Source organism: Mixophyes fleayi, chromosome 3 (assembly GCF_038048845.1).
Source record: "Mixophyes fleayi isolate aMixFle1 chromosome 3, aMixFle1.hap1, whole genome shotgun sequence".
NCBI classification, from domain to species: Eukaryota; Metazoa; Chordata; class Amphibia; order Anura; family Limnodynastidae; genus Mixophyes; species Mixophyes fleayi.
The window spans coordinates 12,882,166-12,895,474 of NC_134404.1; the positions used below are offsets into that span (position 1 = coordinate 12,882,166).

The 13,309-nt window shown below is 42.9% G+C and overlaps 1 protein-coding gene across 1 annotated transcript; it reads right to left on the bottom strand.

Moving 5' to 3' along the window:
- Positions 1 to 205: 205 nt before the first annotated feature.
- On the bottom strand, positions 206 to 11,188 carry LOC142143341 (fucolectin-1-like). The gene is made up of 5 exons (XM_075201108.1): positions 11,123 to 11,188; positions 9,470 to 9,545; positions 2,562 to 2,656; positions 1,322 to 1,622; positions 206 to 420 (listed from the first exon to the last, which is right to left on the bottom strand). The coding sequence occupies exons 3-5, from the start codon at positions 2,620 to 2,622 to the stop codon at positions 249 to 251; spliced, it is 534 nt and encodes a 177-aa protein (XP_075057209.1). The 5' UTR covers positions 2,623 to 2,656; positions 9,470 to 9,545; positions 11,123 to 11,188; the 3' UTR covers positions 206 to 248.
- Between the last annotated feature and the right edge of the window lie 2,121 nt (positions 11,189 to 13,309).

The window sequence follows — 13,309 nt, forward strand, 5'->3', positions numbered from 1 at the left end:
CATCACCAGCACCACTGCCAGATTTAACCAATGTACAAAATTAAGTAGATGTGATTATTGTTTTATTGTATTCAATATATCACTTATGACATAATTGCATACTGCAGTCAGTATGTGTAAAAACACAATCCTTCAAATCCATCTGTTTGTTTCAAATTATTGTCAACTTTGTTTTTACGCAAAATGCTTAAACAATTCAATAAAACCATTTCCAACTATTTTAATTATTGTTCCGGTATTTAGGATTTTTATAAATCGGGCACAGGTAAGATGGCTACGGGTACTCCGAAGACCTGAACTTCACAGAGTTGGAGATATTGCTGTTTTCCTGGTAAGATGATGTTCACAAATTGACCGATCATCCCGTAACACTGGAAGGTTTGGGTGGAGCCGGTTGACATGGAATTAATCTGTGCGCAACTGAGAATAATATGACCAAACAAATCAGCCAAAGACAGCAGATGTGTTATTAACACAATAGATGAAGTATCAATTAGTAATATATATATTCTGCATGTTAAAAACAAAAGATTGAATACCCTTTTTAATGATATATTATAGATGTTCGGGACATGGGCAGTAACAAAATTTATTCTGTACCTAATTTGATTTGAATATTGTTCTCTCATTCTCCATTATACAATACATAGTCCTATTTGCTGCATCTAATGCCCTTATCGGTAATGAATTCCTCATCACTGTCAGCAAATATATCATCGTACCCATACACAAGATTCTTTGTCTCTATGTGTTCTTCAACTTGGACTTCTTCAGTCCCTCTATCTGTTCTCTGCCTAAATGTTGTTTTTATCTATACTGCATCTCAAAATATGGAATTTTCTCACACATGGTTCCACCAAGACCTTGATTGACTCAGTTATCATCTCATGTCTTGATTAGTGTAACTCTTTTACCTGGTCTTCCCCTCCATAGTCTGATCCCCCTTCAGGCCGTTGCAAATGACAACTCAGTTTTGGGTGTAGTACCTCAGTAACACCCGTTCCCAAAAGGTTAGTTACAAGGGGTATCTGACCAGTAGCCCAACATCTTGAGCAAATCAACAGTCAATTTTAGAGAACAATAGCATTATCTTCCCAGACTGCCCTCAATGTTATATATCAATAGACGAGGTAGAAAAATCATGTAGCATTTATTTAAATTATATCATTTTGTCTTAATTAGACAAGAGGAAAAGGAAAACCTTATCCTCTCTACATTTACCAGTCATATATTCATGTGCACCATTTGTAGACTCTTAATTTCAATCCCTTGTTGGTATGTAAGAAATACATTGATATGTCTACTCCTAATGAAGGTTTACCTTGGATTGTTATTTCCATCGTTTTCTATGGAGTTTCCAATAAGAAGATCACCACCATTGAGCCAGTCCCCACAGCAGTCACCTCTGTTAGTGATTGTTATGTGAGATATTTTGTGGGGCTCCAGTAAATCCACCCTCCACCAAGCCGAATCATCATTGTTAGTGCTGGAACATGATCCAAATCCAAAGTTAGAATTCAAGTTTCCGTCTACGGCATTTATTGCACTGGAGAGATACCCAATGTTGAAGTTGTAGTATATAGATGATTGCGTTGCCCGGCCTCGCAGAGCAACATTTTTATCTGTAGAAATTGTGGACAGAGAGAAAAACATTGAGCTTCATTTCAGGACAGAGATGGACCAAGGACATTCAAAATCAGGTCACTGCATGGAGATATTCTCTCAGTTTAATTCCGTGCAATAGCCGATACCTTCTGCACTGGCCTATTGCAGTGCATTCAACGCACTTTAAGGGCAAATATGTTGGGTACAATTTGTTTCCCGCAGAGAAGGCCTCTCTATTCTGGATACATTTATGAAAACTATTGTTTTCTGTAGTTCTACCAACCCATCTACTGTTTACAGTCAGTCCGAACTATTCTATTTTCCATCTGCTAATCTAATAGGTACTTTAGCTGCTGAATTCTGAGGTTCCTCACGGGGAACGGGCATGGTGTGAAGACATGAAAACATGGCCACCTCCCACTGGTACATTGTTGACCCAACATGGCTAGGTTTGAACTGAACAACACAAACCATCTTTGGCCCTGGTTGAGTCTGGTTCCTGTTGGGCCCTATGATGTGCCAGAGATGGAAATGTCATCTTGTCTACTTCCTTAGAGAACCCTGAGAATTTGGAAAGTACCTGATAGATGCACTCTACTGTGTGTGTATCTAACCAAGGGTTTCATGCAGGTAGTACAGCTTGTCCTCCTTACTTCTCCAATAGAGCTCTACTGAAGAGCTATGGACAGCTTGTAGCACTTGAAAATGAGTCATTTATTTAGCAGGGTGGAGGGTTATTAGAAAATATATTACTTAGGATGTAGGGAATATAAAACAATATTATACATTTTTTTTTTTGGTTTTCAGATTGATTACTAAACAAAATAAATGACAGGGTTTTATTTTAATTATTTTTAATCAAGATTTATCTTGGGGGTCCCGGTTTATTTTTTGCCCGTTGGTTCCAATTGCAACCCTGGCAATAGAAGCAAAAATGAAATGCTAAATCAACTCACAGGTCTGGGCTGAAGTACCAGTCACAAGCCAGTAGAGAGCAACGGTGAGCAAAATTTCCATTTGCTAGGAATACCTGTAATATCTATAGCAGCAGCTGTAAGACAGAGAAAATGGATCTGGTACAGAGATTTTATAAGGCACAGTGTATTCAAGAAACAACTTTATCTTTCACAGTGTAATTTTTAACATTGTGCAACAAACACCATAATACAATACAATTTTTTAACAGATCTCAACAGATGTAACATAACTTGTCTTCAAAAGCAGATTCATTGCAGTGGTACTGAAGGTATTTATTCATGTGTACGTGTGTGTGTGTGTGTGTGTGTGTGTGTGTGTGTGTATATATATATATATATATATATTAGGGGTGAGCGGGCTCGGATTTTCGAAATCCAAACACCCCCGAACAGTGCCGATCCGAGCCTGATCCGAGCACTGTTCGGGTATTCCCGCCGATCGCAAAACTCAGAACGAGGCAAAACGTCATCATCCCACTGTCGGATCTCGCGAGATCCGGATTCATATTATTCCCCCGCTTGCCGCCGCCATCTTCACTCGGGCATTGGAGAGGGAAGAGGAAGGGTGTGTTAGTGGTGTTCTCTGTCCTGCTCATTAGCGGTGCTGTCCTGTGCTCTGTCCTGCTCAGTCCAGTGGTGGTGTCCTGTGCTCTGTCCTGCTCAGTCCAGTGGGGCTGTCCTGCTCAGTCCAGTGGTGCTGTCCTGTGCTCTGTCCTGCTCAGTCCAGTGGTGGTGTCCTGTGCTCTGTTCTGCTCAGTCCAGTGGTGCTGTCCTGTGCTCTGTCCTGCTCAGTCCAGTGGTGGTGGGTACAGCCATTTAAAGCCAGTGGTGCTGTCCTGTGCTGTGCTGCTGTATAAGTCCACTGATCCTACCGTATAAGTCCAGTGGTACTGCTGTTTAAGTCCACTGATCCTGCCGTATAAGTCCAGTGGTACTGCTATATAACTCCACTGATCCTGCCGTATAAGTCCAGTGGCACTGCTATATAAATTCACTGATCCTGCCGTATAAGTCCAGTGGTACTGCTGTATAACTCCACTGATCCTGCTGTATAAGTCCAGTGGTACTGCTGTATAATTCCAGTCCAGTGGTACTCTTCTGTGCCGCATATAATTTTTAAAGCCTTTGCCGAGTGTGTGTGGTTTAGGGGTACGCTCTTTTGTGCTGCATATAATGGAGAACAAAAATTTGGAGGATAAAGTAGGGAAAGATCAAGAACCACTTCCTCCTAATGCTGAAGCTGCTGCCAGTAGTCATGACATAGATGATGAAATGGCATCAACGTCGTCTGCCAAGGTCGATGCCCAATGTGATAGTAGAGGGCATGTAAAATCCAAAAAGCCAAAGTTCACTAAAATGATCAAAAAAAAGAAAGTAAAATCATCTGAGGAGTAACGTAAACTTGCCAATATGCCATTTACGACACGGAGTGGCAAGGAACGGCTTAGGCCATGGCCCCTGTTCATGACTAGTGGTTCAGCTTCACACAACGATTTAAGCCCTCCTACTTCCCCCACCTCTAGAAAATTTTAGAGATTTAAGCTGTCATCAAAAGCACAGCAAACAACTCTGCCTTCTAAAGACATGGCATCACAAATCCCCAAGGAGAGTCCAAGGGTGTTGGTTGCGATGCCTGACCTTCTCATCACTGTACGGGAAGAGGTGGCTCCTTCCACCATTTGCAGCACGCCCTCTGCATATGCTGGAAGGATCACCTACAGTGCAGATCCAGATTTGGATAATAAAGGTGTCAATGTTGTACACCAGGAGGAGGATATTGATGTAGCTGGCGCTGAGGAGGAACTTGACGAGGAGGATGCTGATGTGGCTTTCTTAAATGAGGCACCAGGGGGGGAAACAGTTGTTGTCCATGGGATGAAAAAGCCCATCGTCATGCCTGGCCAGAAGACCAATAAATCCACCTCTTCGGTCTGGAATTAATTCTATCCCAATCCGGACAACAAATGTATTGCCATATGTACCTTATGTAAAGCTGCAATAAGCAGGGGTAAGGATGTTGGCCACCTAGGGACATCCTCCCTTATATGTCACCTGAAGCACCTTCATAATTCTGTGTTTAGTTCAGGAACTGTGGGTAGGACCGTTAGCAGTCCAGGGACACCTAAATCCCTTGGTGCCGTTGTATTCACACCAGCAACACCCTCCTCGTCAATTTCCTCCTCGATCTGGATCGGAGATAGTCCTGCAGGCCATGTCACCGGCATGACTGAGTCCTCTTCAATCCGGGATTCTTCCGGAGGATCCTGCAGCGCTACGCCTAGTACTGCAGCTGCTGCTGTTGCTGCTTGGAGTCGGTCATCTTCCCAGAGGGGAAGTCGTAAGACCGCTACGTATTTCACTAAGCAATTGACCATACAACAGTCGTTTGCCATGAGCACGAAGTACGACAGCAGTCATCCTATGGCAAAGCGGATAACTGCGGCCTTGACAGCTATGTTGGTGTTAGACGTGCGTCCAGGGTCCGCCATCAGTGGAGTGGGATTTAGACGGTTGATGGAGGTATTGTGTCCCCGGTACCAAATCCCGTCTAGATTCCACTTCACTAGGCAGGCGATACCCGGGATGTACAGAGAAGTACGAAAAAGTGTCCTCAGTGCTCTGAAAAATGCGGTTGTACCCACTGTCCACTTAACCACGGACATGTGGACAAGTGGTTCAGGGCAAACTAAGGACTATATGACTGTGACAGCCCACTGGGTAGATGCATCGCCTTCCGCAGCAACAGCAGCAGCAGCAGCAGTAGCAGCATCTCCGAAACGCCTGCTCGTTCCAAGGCAGGCAACGTTGTGTATCATCGGTGTCAGTAAGAGGCACAATGCCGACAACCTCTTAGAGAAACTGAGGGTAATCATCTCGCAGTGGCTTACCCCACTTAGACTCTCCTGGGGATTTGTGGTGTCAGACAACGCCAGTAACATTGTGCGGGCATTACGTATGGGCAATTTCCAGCACGTGCCATGTTTTGCCCACACAATAAATTTGGTGGAGCAGCATTATCTTAAAAGTGACAGGGGTGTGCAGGATATGCTTGCAGTGGCCCGCAAAATTGCTGGACACTTTCACCATTCTGCCACTGCCTACCGAAGACTGGAGCACCATCAAAAAAGCCTGAACCTGCCCTGCCATCACCTCAAACAAGAGGTTGTGACGCGCTGGAACTCCACCCTCTATATGCTGCAGAGGATGGAGGAGCAGCAAAAGGCCATTCAAGCCTACACAGCCACCTACGACATGGGCAAAGGATTGGGGATGCGCCTGAGTCAAGCGCAGTGGAGACTGATTTCCGTGTTGTGCAAGGTTCTCCAGCCGTTTGAACTTTCCACACGAGAAGTCAGTTCCGACACTGCCAGCTTGAGTCAGGTCATTCCCCTGATCAGGCTGTTGCAGAAGCAGCTGGAGAAAGTGAGGGAGGAGCTGGTAAAGCATTGCGATTCCACAAAGCATGTAGCTCTTGTGGATGAAGCCCTTCGTACGCTTTGCCAGGATCCGAGGGTGGTCAGTCTTTTAAAGTCAGAGGAATACATTCTGGCCACCGTGCTCGATCCTCGGTTTAAAGCGTATGTTGTATCTCTGTTTCCGGCGGACACAATTCTACAGCAGTGCAAAGACCTGCTGATCAGGAGATTGTCATCTGAAGAGGACCGTGACATGGCAACAGCTCCTCCTTCATTTTCTTCCACACCTGTGGCTGTGAGGAAACAGCTGAGATTTCCTAAACGACCCGCTGGCGGGGATGCAGAGAACATCTGGTCCGGACTGAAGGACCTGCCAACGATTGCTGACATGTCTACTGTCGCTGCATTGGATGCTGTCACCATTGAAAAAATGGCGGAGGATTACTTTGCTGACAGCATACAAGTAGACATGTCAGACAATCCTTACTTGTACTGGCAGGAAAAAAAGGCAGTTTGGAAGCCCCTGTACAAACTGGCTCTATTTTGTCTGAGTTGTCCCCCCTCCAGTGTGTACTCCGAAAGAGTTTTTAGTGCAGCGGGAAACCTGATCAGTGAGCGGCGAAGGAGGTTGCTTCCGCAAAATGTGGAGAAGATGATGTTCATCAAAATGAATTATCAATTCTTCAATGAAGACCAGCAATGGCCTCCAGAGACTACAGAGGGACCTGTGATTGTGGAGTCCAGGGGGACAAATTGATAATGTGTGAGGAGGAGGAAGTACACACTGAAGGGGGAGAGGAATCAGAGGATGAGGATGAGGACGACATCTTGCCTCAGCAGAGCCAGTTTACTTTGTACAGGGAAAGATGAATAGCTTTTTTTGTGTGGGGGCCCAAACAAACCAATCATTTCAGCCACAGTAGTTTGGTAGGCCCTGTCGCTGAAATGATTGGTTTGTTAAAGTGTGCATGTCCTTTTTCTGCAACATAAGGGTGGGTGGGAGGTCCCAAGGACAATTCCATCTTGCACCTCTTTTTTTTCTTTGCCAGCTCGTTTTGTGGGGGCCCAAACAAACCAATCATTTCAGCCAGAGTTTTGTAGGCCCTGTCGCTGAAATGATTGGTTTGTTAAAGTGTGCATGTCCTATTTCCCCAACATAAGGGTGGGTGGGAGGGCCCAAGGACAATTCCATCTTGCACCTCTTTTTTTGGCATTATGTGCTCTTTGGGGCCTAGCTTTTCAAACTGCCATCCTGTCTGCCACTGCAGTGCCACTCCTAGATGGGCCACGTGTTTGTGCCGACCACTTGTGTTGCTTAGCTTAGTCATCCAGCTACCTCGGTGCAACCTTTTGGCCTAAAAACAATATTGTGAGGTGTGAGGTGTTCAGAATAGACTGGAAATGAGTGGAAATGAATGTTATTGAGGGTAATAGCGTAGGAGTGGGAAAAAAAACAAAAATCAGGATTTTAGCAGTTTTTATGCTTTTTAAAAAAAAAATCAGAACCCAAAACCCAAAACCTTGAGGGGGGTGTTTTGGCAAAACCCATTAGAACCCAAAACCTAAAGGTAATCAGAACCCAAAACCCAAAACACGAAAAGTGGCCAGTGCACATCCCTAATATATATATATATATACACACAATGATAGGCAGCATGATGGCTCAGTGATCGGATGGCACTTTATCTGGGGTTTCCTCTGGGTGCTTCGCTTTCCTCCAACACATATTGGTAGCTTAATTGACTTCCTTTGTGGTGTGTGTGTTTCTGTCTGTGTGTGTTAGAGAATTTAGACCATACTTGCCAACTCTCCCGGAATGTCCGGGAGACTCCCGAAATTCGGGTAGGTCTCCCGGGAGAGCAGGCAAATAGCCCGCATATGGCAACATGCTCCTCAAAATCGCGTCATTTTGGCCCCGCCCCCGCAGAAAAAAACGGCATTTTGTCGGCGGGGCTGGGGGAGGGGAGCCAAAATGATGTGCAGAAGTGATGGCTCTAAATAAATAAATGGTGGTGATGAAGGATGGGTAATATAATGTTTCATTTATTTTAGAATACAGCTGTCCAGAAAAACAAGTTATTGCAAATAACATAGTAATGTCCTCTTGAGTGATCCAATTCTGAGCACAGTTATTCTAATAAGACGACTTAAAGATTTGTTAGCTGCAGGTTGCTTGATAGGAAACACAGAAACAAACAGTGATTGGTTAGGATCTAATAGACCTACTGGATTATTCAGATGCAGAAAAATGAAACCTTGTGTAAATTTGTTAATACTAATTCTACATTCTTTTTAAACTCAAATAATTCATAAAAATAAAAATAGCTGGGTTTTTTTTTAGATTGCAGGAGCTTGTCAGCAATTTACTGATTAGAGTGTTCATGCAAAGCTAAAAGTGTTTTGAAAACTCACTCACAAGAAAGAGCACAGTACAAATATCAAAAACTTGGTTGTTATACACTCAGTGCTTCATGCAGAGTTAGGAGTAAATCCAGCTGGTAGGTGCAATTTTGCACCTTGGCAAAACCGTGCTGCTCTACAGAGTGAAAATTTAAAATGTGCGGACAGATTTAGAGCTGGAGGGAGCATCTTGGCTCTACTCTAAATCGTAGGGTAAAGATAAAACTGTGCAGTATATATGTGCAATGTTCAAAGACAGACAGCATTTTCCTGCATGCAAAAACAATAGCATGTTACCCCTTACATATTTGCAGCCTTTAGCTGGATCTAGTCCTTCCTCTAATGCGGCCCTCGGCCTCCAGACATTTCAAACATCAGCCAAATCATACAGAGCAGTAGAACAAGAGGTTGGGATATTCCAGAGGGAACTATTCTGAATTGACAAACTTCAATCCCCCCCACCCAAAGAACTTTATCATTTATACCAAATCAAATATTACATTTTTGATGAAAAAGCTCCCTCTTAACTTAAAAATATTTTTGGGATATCACATCCCTCATAGACTGTTTTAGGTTAAATGTTTTTTAATCATGATTTTAGAGATTTGGTTGAATGAAACCCGCTATATTGTAGGTATAGAATATAAACATGGTTATGTCCATTATATGTCATACTATATGATTGTATGAATCTAGTATAATTTTCATTTTTTCCATCCATATTCTAATGTTTAATGAGAGTGTTTTATCATCATGTATCATATAAATTGCACATCTGATGTCCTAACACAGGTGTCATTTGTGTTATTCATTCTTTATATCCACTTATATCACATGTATTGTTTGCATTTGTACTATACCACCTTCTAGTTTTTGCTGAATCATAGATTATTATTATTATTATTATTTATTATTTTATATTGTGGAAACATCTTCCACAGCTCTGTTAGATGATAGTTATAGCATGAATCAATGTATAGCAGTTCAGAAAATGTAAGTGCACATAAAATATAATTACCTGATTATTACTTTACTTTATTATCAGTTACAGTATTTAATGATTTAATTTACCTGCTTCTCCGTGTGGACTTGATTGAGGTTGTGGATTCTTACTGGGAATCAGACTGCTTCTCGGACTGCAATTTAGCTGTGTTTGAAAAAGGGATTTAAATACATTTGTAAATAAAACTATCAGAAAAAATGAGATGTTATCTCGCTAAATTAGGCTGCACCCACTGATTATAAGTTCTCGCTAATTTTGATAATAAAAGTCAACTACTTCAGATAAGATGATGTACCGTCAGCAAGAGAAATATTTATCTTAGGACAGGTATAGCGATAGTATATATAGCATAATAAGAATTTAGTAACTTGTTTTTAATTGATAATAAGCCTAAAATGTCAGATATGACAGATTGGAATTAATCACTGCTCTGACTATGTGTGGGATGATTTATAAGTCCTGTTCACCTGAAAGTGGCCAATCCATACAGACACATCTCACAGGAAACAGAAAGTCTTTATAATCCCTCAGTAAATGAATCACATACACATATGGTATATCATCTCCGTCCTCTCTCTCGTTCCCCAACAGCCTCATGGTGCTTTCTATGGCCACATGTACTAGGCCAGGAGCCATTTGTTGTCTCTGTTCCCCACTACTTCAGTGGGGGGTACTCTTTCTTATCCTCCAGCAGGCACCAGAAGGGGGGTGGGTAAGGCCTCCAGCACTAAGGGGAAATTTCTAAAAGTTTGGTTTTGTGCATGGCTTGAAAACCGCCACACATTGCATGCTGACACTTGTAGTGCCACAATTGTGCAGTGTAAATGATGAACAAATATAAAACATACTTCCCAACTTTTCCTCGTTGGCTTCAGGGAGATCCCGGGGAGATAGGCGTGCGGAGGCGGGGCTTGACGAATCCCATCATTTTGGCCCAACCCCCTAAACGATTGTAGGTTGCCCTCCTCTACCGGCAGGTCTCCCAGAAATGCGGGAGTCTCAGAGTTTGCAACTATGCGTTAAAGAAAAGCAGCTAATGAATCTCTAGAGACTGAAGTGTCTTTTACATTTCTGTCTCCATTACTGAAGTCCTGTTGTCTTACCTGTCAGTCTTTGATTAAATCTTGGTCTCCATGAAAATGGCCACCTCCATAGGCATCAGTACATGGACATAGGACACAATTTCTGAACTATGTCATCATGCCACAGATGGCTAAGCCAACCACGTCTTGTACTGACTCAGCATCAGGGAGAATGCCGGACTCTTCAGGGAGTGAGGGAGATCACCCCTATTTCAGGGCAAATATGATAAAAATAAAGCCACCAACAAAAATGTAAAAAACTGCACTTTAGTAAGTTTAGATCTTGGCTTCTTCAACTCCAAGGGGTAGATGTATTAACCTGCGCTTTTTTCAACTCAACGACATTTCTGGCTAAATTTAAAATGGCAATGGGTTAAAGGCAAAACTTAAACTTACATTTAGCAGGCAATGTTGCAGAATATCGGCAAGTTGCAAAAATCGCACTGTAATACATTTACCCCCAGGAGAGCAGAAATAGAGAGGGAACACCTAGGACAGTGACGGGCAAACTTTTTCAGGGGCGGGCCAAATAAAGAAAAACTTTAGGCGGGCCAATATAATTTATTAAAAAACTCAAATATCGAAATATATAATACAAATTTTTTAATGGGCCGGGAGGGTGTTATGTAGCAGTGTTACCTCTATAAGTGCAGCGATCGTACAGACACAGCACATATTTCAGCAGGTTGTTGCAGATCCGTCTTTCTCGTGAGCCACTAACTGATAACACAGCAGCCAATCGAAATCCGCCTTAGTATATGGCCCAGCCCATCTCTTCTCACATGACTTTCAGCCATTAGGGGGCGGGCAGGTGTTTGAGGGATTGACATACGAAGTGTCCTTTTAGGAAGGAGGATGAAGTGTAATGGAGGAAATAGCTGGGAAGGCATAAAAATGAAGGTTCTGACACACAGGGTCGGCCCTAATAATTTTATGCATATTTTAATGACATTTTTTTTAAATATTGGCGGGCCGGATAGAACCTCTAAGTGGGCCGAACCTGGCCCACGGGCCGTAGTTTGCCCATCACTGACCTAGGACCTGAGTCATTAAAGAGAGTAAAGCATAAAAAAGAAGTAACTTTGCACCTGGGCAAAACCATGTTGCATTGGATGGGGAGGTAAATTTAAAATGTGGGGACAGATTTATAGTTGGGGTAGGGCATGTCCTAGATCAACTTTAAATTTCAGTGTAAAAATAGAGCTGTCAAGTATTTGTGTGCTACATAAATAAACAGCCAGTAGTTAAAGTTATGTGCAAAATAGAAAACTAATTTGCACCCCTTGTATTGTAAAATGGTTTTGTCCAGGAGCAAACTTGCTACTTTTTTTGCCTTAATTTCCTTAATTAATCAGGCCCTGTATCTGTATCAGTATAATTAGGTAGTACATTGTCTCATATGTGACTTTTTGGAGATAACGACAGTATAAGCATTCTTCATGTACCGTAATGTAATTTTTTTTAATATATGTAATAAGTTTTGCTGATGAGGCAAATCATCATATTGTACATGTACAGTTACATATTTCCCCTCCCTAGTCCAACAGACATATATGAAATTGGGTGGGTAAATTGTGAAGTTAATCACTGGTTTATTATTTGGTAGACTATATTTACTTTCTAGCTGTGTAAACACCCTCCCCAGATATTGACAGAGAACTGCCCTTAACTATTGAGAAACAGTATATATGTGGTTTACATGTGTAGTGAGCTGAAAGGTCACCTGATCTAACCCGCAGGCCATCTGCTCACCACGGCACAGCGGTGTCGGAGGTATCAGGCTCCAATTAATGGCTATGGGATAAGCGTGGGACGCTGCTATTCTGTGGTTTTGAGAGTATACTAATGTTTTGGTAGATTTCCCAGGAGAGGCTTAACTTATTGTGTACGTATGGATAACAGCACAGTACAATTTTTCTTGTTTTGTATGTAACTGTTAATTCATTTTTCTATTCAGAATGTTTGGAAACCTGCCAAATATTACTTGATTTGTACTATATGCTTGGTGTACTTCTTAATACCTGCCTTTATATTTTATATTGTAGGTAATAAAGCAGCACAGTACAACTTCTCTTGCTCTCTGTTCAGTCAGTGTCAGACTGGCCCACAAAGGGTACCAGGCAAATACCTGGTGGCTCCATCGCCTGGGTGTTCCACTCCTGTCATTGGGGGATGGCCATGGCCTGGGTGCTCCTCTCCTGTCATTGGGGGATGGCCATGGCCTGGGTGCTCCACTCCTGTCACTGGCACCGTGCTGTTGGGGAAGTACATGCACTGAACTGCCCCCTCCCCCCCCACCCACACACAGATTAACTATAGGTGCTGAGCTCCTCCAAATGGGGTTTAGCACACACTCATCTGACGTTCAGTCATATAGGAGCTCAGCACATATAGTTACTGAGTTCTGGGGTGGTGCAGTGCATGTACCACCACAGCTGCTCCATTGTTGGGGATAAAGGAGGGGGATAGATGTGGAAGGTGGTGGATAATGGAGGAGAAAGGAGCAGGAGTATTAATGAGGAGGAGAATGAAAGAGGAGCATAAAGGAAGGAGGTGGAGGAGAAGTAGGAAGGAGGAGTAGGACAGACAAGGGAGGAATGGAAGGATGGAGAAAGAAGAAGGAGGGTAACTGGTTCTCAGTGAGCGCCTTCCATGGCGTGGATGGCGGACCACGGACTGGTCCATTCAAGTGTTTCCCTCCCATTAAAAATAATTAGCGGTTTAGCAGCTCTTTCAACACACCCATGAGGTGGCTGCCCAGTGTTGTTTTTGTTTTTGGGGGCAAGTGTGTAAAAGTTCTGCCCAGTGTACTCCAACGGGAGTTCC

What these genes read in the sequence shown, in the direction of transcription:
- LOC142143341 (XM_075201108.1), bottom strand. Translation starts at nt 2,622, where the DNA reads ATGGAAATTTTGCTCACCGTTGCTCTCTACTGGCTTGTGACTGGTACT. An exon ending in TGGTACTTCAGCCCAGACCT is followed by an intron (nt 1,623 to 2,561) that starts GTGAGTTGATTT and finishes CAATTTCTACAG; the next exon opens with ATAAAAATGTTGCTCTGCGA. An exon ending in GATGGAAATAACAATCCAAG is followed by an intron (nt 421 to 1,321) that starts GTAAACCTTCAT and finishes TATTATTCTCAG; the next exon opens with TTGCGCACAGATTAATTCCA.